General features: G+C 35.5%; 1 protein-coding gene across 1 annotated transcript in view; it reads right to left on the minus strand.

Annotated features, from left to right (window-relative positions):
* LOC145259756 (uncharacterized) overlaps positions 1-13848 on the minus strand; it is a 51342-nt gene that overhangs the window by 27329 nt on the left and 10165 nt on the right. The window contains exons 2-3 of the mRNA XM_080117476.1: positions 11391-11431; positions 516-622 (exon numbers count right to left, since the gene is read on the minus strand). Of these exons, the coding sequence (XP_079973602.1) occupies positions 516-622; positions 11391-11431 (148 nt within the window). The remainder of the gene's footprint in view (positions 1-515; positions 623-11390; positions 11432-13848) is intronic.

Consider the following 13848-nt stretch of genomic DNA (forward strand, 5'->3'; position numbering starts at 1 on the left):
GTTTTAAGAAATGGAAATCTTGCTTAATTGGTAATATCTATGAACCAAATTTAATACAAATCTGAAATATTTGAATTTTTAAATGAGCGGCTGTGCCCATATTATGATCCCTAAAAGTTAATCAAAAACTAAAATTTAAAGGAATATTTATCAATTAATGTTTAATACTTATTGTTAAAATTTCACAAAAGACAGAGGAACCTAAATTTTCATGAACCACCCTCTTTTACAGAAAACTAACTATAGCTCACAATTTCTACACAAACCTTACTTCATATAAATAGAGATTTGTAAAAAAAATGTTTACATTAGTATTCCATTATCTTTCAAAACAACTGTTAAAAAAGAGAATATGAATTGAATGCTTTAATTAGGAAATCTTTTTAAATTGACTTATTTTCATTAAATATTTCATTAAAAATTAATGAAAGCAATAACTTTTTATCGATTACATAAAAATAATTTTTTAAAGTTCTAATCAAAATGAGAGCAAACATGATGAAAAAAATACTTACACAATTCTGTTATTACTCAACAGAAGGCACTTCAAGCGTTTCAGTAATGGGAATCCATCCAATTTTCGAATCTCATTATCAGAGAAATCGATAGTATCGAACTGATCCTATATATAAAAAAAAAATAAATAAAAACTATTATTGATAACATTTTCAAACAAAGATGCTTATTCATAACACCCATCCATTCAGGTTGATAGAGAATGTAAAAACATGGAATCAACAACGAAGTAAAAACTATTTTCTTTTGTTTATGGAAACTGATTTAAACAATGCATGAAGCCATTTGATATAAGGAGCTAAATATATATAAAAAAATTTTAAATACTACTTCAAAGTCAAAAACCAACCATTCTTCCTTCTTTGTCAGAAATATTATTATAAAATGTTAGGACTAACAGATAAAATGAGGGAAGCGACAATTATGAGGCTGCCAAATATAAACCCAAGATCCACTTTCTACTCTCCTAAAATTAAAAAAAAAAATATTACTGGGAAAACAGCATCGAGATCCCTCTGTTCCTTATCCAGATCATGCTGGATAGTGAAGAAATATCCGAATAATTTCCCTTAAAGCTTGAAGAGGCAAGTAGTGTATATTCTACTAAGGTCCATTTAATATTCCTATTAGTGTTTTTTTTTTTTACTTCCACTCAACTCAAACAAGATACATTGCCACTGAGGCAGAAGGAGCTACTGCGAATTAGGTGCGAGATTTATAAAGAGAATCCTAAGTGGAGAGTTATACAGCGCGATGTTTGTTCACATTACATTTAAATTTCTGCATGTTGATAGAATTGAGGAAAGAGGGAGGGAATTCCAAAGGCAAGCAGTTTGTGTGAAAAAAAACTACTAGAATAGAAAGCATTCTGGCATTTGGGTTGGTGGTGGTGGTAGGGGATATTAACGTTGATGGAACACCAGTGCAGCAAGTTGGTGAGAGCACATTTTGTGGTGTTACAGAGATGGAACAGGAGTTGGAGCTTGGTAGATCATGTAGGACTTATTAGGTTAGAAACTTCTTTTTGTACCCTGTGTGACCTAACCAGCCATGGTAAATGAGATGACCTCAGAAGAAGGAGTTAGAGTTAAATTTGAGCTATGGTTGAAAATGGCCCCAAAAAGGGGCCAGTGAAAGAGGAATTAGAGCCTTTTTATGTTAATGGTAGGTTTGGGAAAACAGCAAGTAACTCTGCCAGTTGGAAGAAAGATGGCGTGGTCGCCGATGTGAAATACTTTTTTTCCTTGTAACGAAAAAAAAACAAGTTGAATTATGAAACAATAAACTGAGAAGGTGATTATTTGGAGATATCTAGTGGATGTTTAAGCTAGAGTATTGACCCAAGGGTCAAGAACAAGCTCCCCAGGGCCTGCGAAAATCATCGATGGGAACCTTGTACTGTGGAAAATTATCTGATTTGGATGTGGAGAAGAGGTAGCTGATTATCCAATCAGGACGGACCAAGGTGTGACGGATTGGACAATGATTGGTTAGCTGGAACACCCCGGTAGGTTCCAACCCATCCCAACCATGTATAGATAAGTTAGTGCATAGCAAAGGAAATGAGTTTTAAGGGAGTTTGCAGTGGTGAGAACTGTCCTGTCTCCATACCCCGCTGTTCGAGAAGCACCCATCCTTTGACCTATCAAAAGCAAGAAATCAGTTGTTGAAACCCAGACTGAGGCCCCGTTCATTGACTATCGTAACTACCAGAAAAAAGAAATTTGCAATCGACATTTTGTTTCTTATATTTTTGATTCTCCTGTGAAAAACTGTACATACTTATTTTATTTCTCTTTTTTGTGAATAATTAATTTCATACAAAAACTACAACCAGAGTTACGTTGTTTATTGTTGCTAATCCTTACAAGTGAACATAAAAAAGAAACGACCAAGTTGAATGATCTTTCCTTTCAGCGCAAGAAGGAAGGAATAGAGATCATCAAATGCGGTGTCCAACGTCATATCAACCCTGTCTTCGTGAGAGCAATTGGAACTGCGTCTCAGAACCTTGGTGGATGTTCGAGTCGAACCACCTAGGACTTCAGTTGTAATTGTAGACATTGTGGTCTTCTTAGTGTTTCATCTTAACTGGTGAAACTGAGGTCCCCACTTGATTATACCTGTCTAAGATGCAGAGACTAGTGTTAGTGCACCAACCCAGATGTGGCAACAATACTCCATGCATGAGCAGATAGTGGCTTTTGATATAAGATACTGGTAGGTGTGAGAAGTGTGACCTAGTATTTTAATTAGATTATGTGTTTAAATCAAAATTTAAATACTTAATTTTAGGCTGACGAGATATCGTTTTGTTTTCCATATTTCGTCACCAAGATAAAATAAAACACGATTCCCACAAGATAGGCTAATGCAGTAGTCGTTTTGGAACTGAGCGAAGGTCTACTAATGTACCCCCACCCCTTTAAAACTTGCAGAGACTTTACCGGCTGGAGATTTCGTCAAGTCTATTTTTAGACCGGATTGTGAAGCAGAGACGAAGGTGAGAACTGGAAGAGTTATCGCTTCCTCTTTCCCTTTTTTTAACTGGACACTAGTGGAAGTCGCTCTTTTTCGGTTTGGGTCACCGACCTGTTGAGAGGTCTCTCTCCTCGTGAGAGGAGGAGGGGGGGCGACTTTTTCCCCTCACGTGAAAAGGAGATGCCGATACACGAGACGCAGACGACGCAAACTTCCCCAGTCATGCGAGAGAATGCGATGAATTTACTTCCTCAGGAAAGAGATGATGGCTTTTTTCCATCATGCGAAAGAGATATGGATGTGCCGAACGCACGATGTGATATCTTATCCCTCACGAAAGCGACAGATATATAATGCGTGAGCAAGGAAAGAAAACACGTGAGATGGCTATGTGAACTTTTTCCACACCAAAGGAAATATCTTGGATTAACTGCATCGTCGTCGAGTTGTGAAACACCCCAGCAAAAGCAACACAAAAACAAAAGGGAAAACAAAAGAAACCTGTAAGTGCAAAGACTTTGATTAACCCCTCCCTCATAAAGGATTTTCGCTCATTTCAATACGCGTAGATATACTTCAGATTCCATAACTTTGAATACATTTCTTTTTCTTTCGTTAAACTCTTCCTTTTTTTTTTTATCTTAAATAAATCTATTTTTGTATCATTTGGGAAAGTGTTTGTTATCTCGTTATTTCATCGCATTTTTATTGTGTTCGTCCTTGCGTTTCCATCCACTTGTTTTATTTTTTTATTTTTTCTGTGTCACATATGCGATAAAGAGAAAATACTTGGGTTTTTGCTTTCCCGTAAATTCCCTTATACCCCCCCCCCACCTTTTGGGCAACATGTTACAAAGATAAACAATTTTCATTCTTCTCGGAAATTTCTTATCATACCCCTATGTTTATTTGTGACTTACATTCCCACCTTTTATCGCATGTGTAACAGAAGTTTTCTAACCACAAAGAGCAGACCTACCTTCTTTATAACAAACTTGACAATATCTTCCATGTTCCAATTCGTGTTACCTGTCAATGTCAGGTCAAGGTGTTTGAATATTGAACTCTCGTGTGTAGTACTATCAGCCATAGTAATCAGTGATTGGAATTATAAATCTTTCTTATAATGGTTAAAAAAAAAAGGAGCTTTGTCTTCATGGCATTACATATATCCATCCATTACAGACGGAGGATCATTGCCTTATATATGTATACATTCAATTTATCCACATTTCGATTTGATTTAATGTCTGTTTTACATGCTAGCATGTGTTCATAATTTTTTAGAAATTGACTTCCATATCTTTGACCAGATATTTATTTTTTTTGTTTTTACAAAAGAGTCATCACTTATCAAGGCCTGGAAGTCACTCGAGGATAAGGCTTAATAAGTGTACAGTAGTCAATGGGAAAATGGCGTAATAATCATTGATAGTGGAAATTTGGTAAATTGGATTACTTCAGGGGACGGCTCATGAAGAACTTATTCACGTTGAACTTAAAGAATATATTGTAGTCAGCTGGAAAGCATCAAACGGAAGACAGTTCCACAGGTATGCAGTTCTAAGAAAAAAGCTTTGTTCATGGAATCTACGTTTAGGTTTAGGCACATACAAAGAGTGGGAGAAATTATTGATACTATCAAGGCAGGATAATAATGTGCTTCTAGCAGCTCCTGCCCAGATGTGGCAACAGTACTCCATCCTTGGCTCTTCTTTTTCTCTCTTCATTCTTATCATTTCCGCTCATGTTTTCCTTAGCCTTCTCTTGTGAACTGACCCTGTTCTACAACCCAAAAACTCATTCTTTTTTTTCAACATGATTATACCATCAAAGTCTTCTGTTCTGCATACATTTCACAACTTTGAACATTTATGTACATTGCTTGAACAACCTTCACCAACCACTCGTTTTCTCCTACTTTGCACAAAATCCATCTGACAACCTCTTTTGGCTGACTGTCAAAAGTTTTCTCTAGATTCACAAAAGCAAAATACAGGGTCTTCTTATTACCAAAGTACTTCTCTTGCATTTGTCTAAGTATTTTACTTAGACAAAACGATAGTACAATTATAATAATGTTTCTATAAATCTACTATTATATTAAAGGCACTTTGTGTGTGTGAGAGTTAATTCCCTATGGACTCTGAAACAGCTGGGCCAATATTTTTTAAATTTCACACAAATGTACTTTATGTGTCTGGCAGTGTTCATAAATAGGTTTTGTATCGGAATGTCTTCGATAAGTACCGATAATCAAAAAAATCTGATGAAAGACGGAACAGTCCGACTTTGATGAAAGTTAGCTTATATAGTCTAACATCACAAGTGCATTTGAGAAGTTTTACGACCGCACAAGCAGAGAGGCTCGGTGTATGAAATCAACAGTAGGTTCTTTGATATGACAGGAGTGTGTTCAAAATTAATATTTCTGTTTAGAGCACAATTGAAGCATGATACTTGACTTTTGCATTTTAAATTTCAAGCCATTATATAAAATAATTTTATAAAAATCAACAGTAGGTTCTCTACAGTGCAATGTAAATTACCATGTATTGTGGACTAAGTTACTGCAAGAAGGCATGTGAAGCTTCCTTCCAGTACACCGCTGTGGGACCTGAACTAGAGTAGACAATCGATTTGATTGAAAAATAGGCGATTTCACCAATTTCGATGACAATAAAAACATGGGAGGGCGATACATTCATTAATAATCATTCAATTCCGAGCAACGTCAGGTCTCTGCTAGTTTCAAATAGTTATACAATTTATACTTTTTGTTTCAACACCGGTTACAAGAGTCCACTTGTTGCCTTATGTATGAAGCCCTAATTGTTTTGGGGCAGATAGTAGTCATATACTATGTCTATACTTTTTGACTTATCCTATGCTAAACCCTTTCACCAAAATACCGCATTCACTTTGTGGTTTGACCCTACCCATATAATTCTCAATTTTTTATTTACAAAACAATGTTTGTGAAAAAATTCATAAAGAATTTAATCGTTGAGGATGGGTTAACGTTTGTGATAGTGCAAGTGGTACTTTGCACAAGAATAAACACAAACTACATTTCATCTATGATTATCTGACATATTTGTTGCTCAATTATTCTTGCGATCATTTTCAGGACCCAATCTATCAAAATTAAGCCTCTACCTAGTATTCCCCATCTCATTACTCTTCTAACAATTCACAATTCAAATAAACTTTTCTTTTATGATTTGATTTGTCGAGTCCGATTATCTTAATACTTGTTTCATCCGCAGCCATCTCTGCAACAACTTCTTCATTTTACTCGCTTACTATTTCCTTCTCGATTCTCGTATAGCTGGACCAGATACTGCTTCCACAGCTTCTAGATTTTATTTTGTTGAAGAGAATTCCATTTTTTTTATGCAATAGTCAAAAATAAAAATATCAATCTTCAGCTTGCAGGGAATATTCTTGATCGTTTCATTGTTTGGTTGTTCTTTAATGGCATATCAATTCAGTTTGGTTATTTAATGGCATATCAATTCAGTTTGGTTATTTAATGGCATCAACTATTGTAGATTTTTATGTTTAGGTTATTTGCGGTAGTATTGGTTCATACTTTTTGTTTCTTTTTTTAATGTACAGTTGTAAAAATATTTGGGAGTTAAATAAAGATTTTTGTGCTCTTTAAAAATTTCTTGTAAAGTCTTGTAACTATCAAAAAACTGAATATATTGTCTACATAAACTTTGTTCATCAAATTCTTCATATTGTCTATTTAGTAGTATTTTTGTATGGTTTATTGGAGATTTTTACCTACAATGAGTATGTGTTCTTTTTAACATACAAGGTGACCAAAAAAAACGGGCCCCAACTATAATTAGGCCTCATTTCTTAGTGTTTTGTCTGAATGAAATGAAACTTTGGTCATAACTAGTTTATTATATTCAAAACATCACATCAAAACACTAGGGTCTTTGGCCTTTTTTTCTCCGTTGACTGTAAAATGCTCAGAAAAACAATTGAATGTCCTGTTTTTTTTGGGTCACCCTGTATCGTTGTAGGAATATTTATGAGCTGGATAAAGAGATTTTTGTATTTATCAAATTTTCTTATTAAAGTTACAAAACTTCCAGAAAATTGAATATATTGTCTGCATGATCTTTGTTAAACAACTCCTTCATATTGTCTATTTGGTGATATCTTTGGTTTGTTAGAGATCTTTACAGACAATGAGTATGTGAAGATCCATTGTCCGAGATATACTAAGATAAGTGAAACTTTCTCATTCTCTTTCTGCTAGTAGATTTGTTATTTCATATTTATTATTTGCTGTGTGGTTATTTAATTTCAAGATGTTATACAAATTGTTTGATTCTTTCTGGATATTTCTCTCATTTCCCATATGTTCTTCAATTTTTAATGTGTATCTAGGTTGCTTACCGACGCTTTCTGATATTCTCTCTCACTTTTTCTGTGTAAAATGTTTTTTTTTTCTTACAAAGGAGTCACCACTTATCAAGGTCCGAAGGCCACTCGAGGATAAGAGTTAATGAGTGTTCACCAGTCAATGGGACAATATCGTAGCAATCGTTAATAGTGGAAACTTATCTCTAGTAAAGACTTTAAAACAAACTAAAAAAATGACTGTTCCCCCATCCTCTCAAAGAATAAATAATTTCTTTTCTAAATTTTAGATATTCTTTTTCTAGGGCAACTCCGATTCTGAATGTGCTCACTTTGTGGGTGGTTGTTTTGTAATTTTTTTACTTTTATCTGAACCTACACACACACACACACACACACACACACACACACAGGAAACTGTCCTTGATATAATAGATTTCTGGATAAGTGCGATACTTCTACAAGTAGTCTATCATTTATCAATGTTTATATTTCGTCTCATATTTTGAATATGTTGTTAACAGATCTTCTATTGATTCAATTATCATACATTTGTGGAATGATTAGATTTATTATCAAAGCTAGCTCCTCATGTTTAAGTGCAATCCCATACCTCAGTAATCCCCACTCCCTCCTGCATCTTGATGAAACCAGAGCTGTGAAGTAAAGGTCCATATCAGAGCAAGTTTATTACTTTATATCAGACCTTTAGAAAAAAAAATTTAGAAGTTAGAATCAAGCTTTTGGACTACAGACTCCAATGATCTCAATGAAAATCTAGCCAGGTTTCGGCTTCCCCTTTAACTGATTGGATATGTATTTTACCCTGTTTTTTAAACATTTTTTTGACCCTAAACAAAGTATATTGCCACTTTGAACATAATGAGTTACTACTTGGGACTGTGGAGAGTTGAGCAGCGAGATGTCTGTTCACATTACATTTAAACTTCTAAATGTTAGTACAGTCAAGAAAACAGAAAGAGAATTCGAAAGTCTAACAGTCCAAGGGAAAAAACTATTAGAATAGAAGGCTTTCCAGTATCTAGGGACTTCAACAGTGAAGAGGTGGAATTTTGCAGCTTGTTGAGTTAGTCAGGAGTATATACGTTGAAGGGGCACAAGTGCTATGAGTTCATCAAAGCACATTCCATTCAAGTACTTGTAAAACAGACATTGGAATGCAAAATTACGATGATGGGACAAAGGTTAACACCTGAATGCTTTATTTATGATATTTTAGGCCTTGACATCACGACTGAATCTATCCTGCTCTGGTGACACATACATCCTGGGCAAGTTTAGCCAGCTGCTGCCAAAGGAGAAAATTTCTAAGTAATATTAAATTTACAAGCAGTAGCAAGTCATATGTGTATTTCACTCATGTTTGATGATTTTAATATTAGTTTTTTTCAGAGAGATGTCACTGACCTCCTACATATAGTGCCTCAGATTCCAAAACCGTCACTCATCTGGTAATGAGCAAGTTCATTGTCGCTTAAGTTGATCTAACTGGTGTGTTAACATGATTATGCTGAACTGTCCATTGCAATTGATAGCATTTCAATATTTTTGGCCATGGACTGCTCAGCTGACAGAATCCTATCCTCAGACCTTATGTATTGCTTCCCATAACAAACAGGTGGATCTTTCTAAAGTTTTTTTTTTGTTGTTGTTTTTTTACATAGGCATTACCACTTATCAAGGTCAAGAGGCCACTCAAGGGTTAAAGAGTGTACAGTAGAAAATTGGACAATATAGTACTCGTTAGTAATGGAAATTCAGTAAATTTGTTAATTTATATGGAACAGCTCATCAAAAACTTGTTTATGTTAGACTTGAAGACGAATATATTGTAGTCAGCTGGAAAGCATCAAACAGAAGACAATTCCATAGGTGTGCAGTTCTAAGAAAGAAGCTTTGTTCATGGAATCTAAGTTTAGGCTTAGGCACAGATAAAGAGTGGGGCGAATTATTGATAGTGTTTTCTGCTAGACGGGTGTTCCTTGTGAAAGTTTGGCGAGGGGGGACCAGAGATTGGAGCTCAGTCGAGCACTTTCCATGAAAATAATGATAAAGCAGAGACACACTCGCAACATCTCTTCTGTGAGAAAGAGGTTACAGGGAAGAGAAAAGGACATCCCCTACATGGCTACAAAGTCTATTGTGAACTCTATCAAGGCAGGATAAGTCCTTTCTAGCAGCTCTCTCCCAGATGTGGCAACAGTACGCCATCCTTGGATGTACCTGGCTCTTATATAGATAGAGAATTGCATCAGCAGTGAGATATCTACTGGATCGATAGAAGGATCCCATCATTTTTTTCCAGCGGTTTTGGCAACAGATTTAATGTATGTGTTCCATTTCAGATCAGGAGTAAAGGTCAAGTCCAGAAACTTGTCAAAACATGAGGCCTCCCCAAAACGAGAACCATTCATTTCAATTGACGCCAGATGGGGATCAGAGCATTGATGATGTAAAGATAAAAGCTTGGTTTTAGATGCATTAAATGCAAAAAGCCACCTCTTTCCCCATTATACCACTTGCTCAAGATCAGAGGAGAGAGAATCGGAGAGAACTTGATCGTTTACAGTCTTAGATGTGCTACCATAGATAGTAATATCATCAGCATAAATGTCTATGAATGATGTAAGGATGTGATTTGGAAGATCATTAATGTAGATCAGGAAGAGAGTTGGGCCCAGGATGGACCCCTGAGGGACTCCAGCTCTGGATGGGGAATGCAGTCAGCATATCCTGTCCCCAACTGTCAGGTCATAAGTGCCCTATAAATATATAAATAATATATTAAAAAATGGGTTTCTTTATAAAAGTGAAAACATAGTTTAAAAAGTTAGTTTTCTCTCCAAACTATGGATTTTGTTATTTGTGAATCTAGATCTTATTTACAGACGACAATCTTCCACTCTACAATAAAAACAAACATGTATTTGTGTGTGTATACTAGTTAAAGATATTGCTCATTAGATAAAAACAATTTGAGCTCTTCAGCAAATGATAATGTTTACATTAAGATTTTGCTTACATTCAACCAGTGCTGGATGATAGTATAGGGGTTAAAAGCATTGATTGTTAGCTCAAGGCACCTGTTTGTCTAGCCACAGTGAAGAGCTGTGATACATCAAAATAATCTGTGGACTAATGGGAGTGGAAGTGGGATATATATATATAGTATCTTTAACTTTAAATGAAGGTTTACACACTTTATGAAAAAAAAATTTACAAAGTGCTAAGTTTTGAAAGCGTACACAGTGTTGTTCTTGCAATATTTATGGAAGTGAAGCCTGGTTAGTGAGGGTTGATTGGTTGGTTGGTTGGTTGTTTTTGTTTTACGGCATATCAACCCTTTTCGGGTTATTTAATGCCAAATCCAAAGATTTTGAAGAAAGATTTTTTTAGTAGAATATATTTGTTGTTTTCAAGTCGGTTTCTATTTAACCCATAGTTGGAACCCTAACAGGTACTACCACTCCGGGTCAGAGTGGACCTGGGAGCAATCATAATTAAAGGGTGGCTCCACACTCCCCAAAGCCCGCAAGCTGGGGCCTCACCACTGGAGATAGTTTAAGGTCATATCCAGGACCCCCATTGAGGGACTTTTACCCTCTGAAGAGAGGCAGTCGGTGTATTCTAATGCCCCACCGACAGGGCCTAGTGAGGGTTGAGGACATGTGTTGTATGGTGAGAAATGACGAGAGAGTGATGTAATGGATGAGTAATGAGAGTCAAAAACAGGCTTAGATCTGATGATCTCGAAGGAATGTCAAGTCTAGACAGTATAGAGAGATGCGTAGAGATGTCAAGTGATTAATTAGTTTGGAAGTCAATTTCTAAAAATCATCCAACACAGGCAAGCATATAAAACTGATGTTAAACTGAAGAAAAAGAGATACACATCAATCTCATACTTTTGTTTATTACTACTATCAGTGGGATATAAAATGTACTGCTCGATTGGGAAAAAACTCAATAAAATGACAGACAATACTTACCAAAGTTGCACCAAGATTTTCAATCACAGGAATTTTATAACCTAGAAAACAAATGTGTAAAGAAAAAAAAAAAATTATTCCAAGTAAAAAAAAGTTCAGTCAACGAAATTGCACAAAAAACAATTTTTAAAATGGCATACTACCAAATATTGCTTAATCAAAAAGGGAGTTATTTAATAATTCAGTTTTTGATTGAAAAGAAGAATGTTCAGAAGTTTTGACAGAAACCAATCTCTCTTTGTGTAGAACGTACCCTGGCAGGGTTCAACAGGCTTTCTCTAGAAAAAAAAAAAGTTTCTAGAGAATATCAAATTTACAAATGGTCTCCAGTCACATATGTACCCTGCTCAAGCAAGACAATTATAACATTTGTTTTTGGACTTTTTTAAAATTATTTTTTGTTTGCCCCAAAGGCATATTCCATTAACATGTATGTGGCTACTGTGATAAGGATCAGATTTATGGAGGTGCAATCTGGGTGGGGAATTGGACAGCAAGAGGTTTATTAATATTACATTTAAATTTATGCATGTTGATACAGTTAAGAAAATAAGGAGGGGATTACAAATGCAAGCAGTTCAAAAAGAAGCTATTAAGAGTAGAAAATATTCCAGCATTTAGGGACCTCTGCAGCAAAGAGGTGCGATTTTGCTGCTAGTTGAGCAAGTCAGAGGTGTTTACATTGAGGGTGTACAAATGTAACAAGTTCATCAAACCATATTTTATGAAAGTACTTATAAAACAAGCTAAGAATGCAACACTACAGTGATGTAACAGGGGCTGGAGCTTGGCAGATGATGCAGGACTTTTTAGACTAGAAATACATGTTTGCACATTTGTTAGAACTTTGATTGGCTACCACTGCAGTGGAATGCCTGGTCAGCATTCATTTGGGGCTAGCAAATTCTCTGGCTGGAGCATGCTAACCACTCCAAGGTAAATGCTAATACAAGTTTTTTTTTTAAATTTTTCACGAGTCACCATTTATCAAGGCCAGGAGGCCACTCGAGGATAAGGGTTAATGAGTGTACATCGGTCAAGGGGAACATGTCAGTCACCGTTAGTAGTGGAAATTTGGTAAATTAGATTACTTAAGGAGATGGCTCATCAAGAATTTGTTCACATTGGACTTGAACACAACCATATTGTAGTAAGTTGGAAAACGGAACAGAGTTCCACAGGCATGCAGTTCTAAGAAAGAAGCTTTGTTCATGGAATCTACATTTAGCTTTATGTACAGATAAAGAGTGGGGAAAATTATTGATAATAGTTTTAGCTAGACAAGTGTTTTTCATGAAATTCAGGCCAGGGGGGACCATAGACTGGAGCTCAGGCGAGCACTTGCCATGAAAATAATGATAAAGCAGAGACAGGCTCGCAACGTCTCTTCTGTGGGAAAGAGGTTGCAAGGAAGAGAAATGGGCATCCCCCACTAGTTTACGAAGTTTATTTTGAACTCTGTCAAGGCAGGATAAGTCACTTCTAGCAGTTCCTGCCAAAATGTGGCAACAGTATTCCATCCTTGGACGTACTTGGCTCTAATACATGTAGAGAATTGCACCAGCAGTGAGATATCTATTGGAACAGTAGAACGATCCCACCATTTTGCCAGCAGCCCTGGCAACGGATTTGATGTATAAGTTCCATCTCAGATTGAGAGTAAATGTCAAGCCCAGAAGTACCAACAATAAAGATATATCATCATATTTTCAGATGTCAGTGCCTGTTATTATTCTTTTGTGCAGTAAAAGTGAATGGCACTGTAACCAACATCATCCCTTCAGATTTTAATGAAATTTGAAACCTGAGGGAAATTTTTGGTGTAATCCAATTAAAAGCAAAAATAAATATTTATGATGTACATATACATCAAAGCACAAAAAATGTCAATTTCAAAAATCACATAAATTCATTAAGTAGTTTGTTTTGTTTTTTTTAAAAATCAAATTTTATGAATAAGCTATGTGTTTTCATCCACAACATTTATTAAAGGAAAACAACTCAATTTGAACTACCAAGATCGAAATCAGTGTTGTAATAGTTTTAAATAAATAATAAAATTGCTAAAAAAAAAACATAAAAAATGATTTTCTGTACAAAAAAAAGAAAAAAATGATCAATTTACGTGATTTTTGGAGTATGATATTTTCGTTCCATGACAGGTGTGTACATCAGAGAGATTGTTCTGTATTTTCCTTTTTTTTCTTTTTTTTTTTATTAGGTTGAGCTCTGGACTTGCATCAAATTTTTGCCCAAACTTTATGTAGAAAAATGAGGGACAGATAAATGGCTAGAGGAAGGTAACAGTGGCTAACAACATGCATTGACAACTGGGTGTGCAAAGTTCAAACACAGTTTGTTCCACAAAAGCACTTTTACTTAAGGATATTGTTAAGCATCATGTGATTCCTCCTGTAAATACATAATGTTTTTCTAGAAAGAATTCTGACTAAGATAT

This window comes from Euprymna scolopes, chromosome 3 (assembly GCF_053919585.1).
Source record: "Euprymna scolopes isolate OS-2025 chromosome 3, ASM5391958v1, whole genome shotgun sequence".
In the NCBI taxonomy this organism is placed as follows: Eukaryota; Metazoa; Mollusca; class Cephalopoda; order Sepiida; family Sepiolidae; genus Euprymna; species Euprymna scolopes.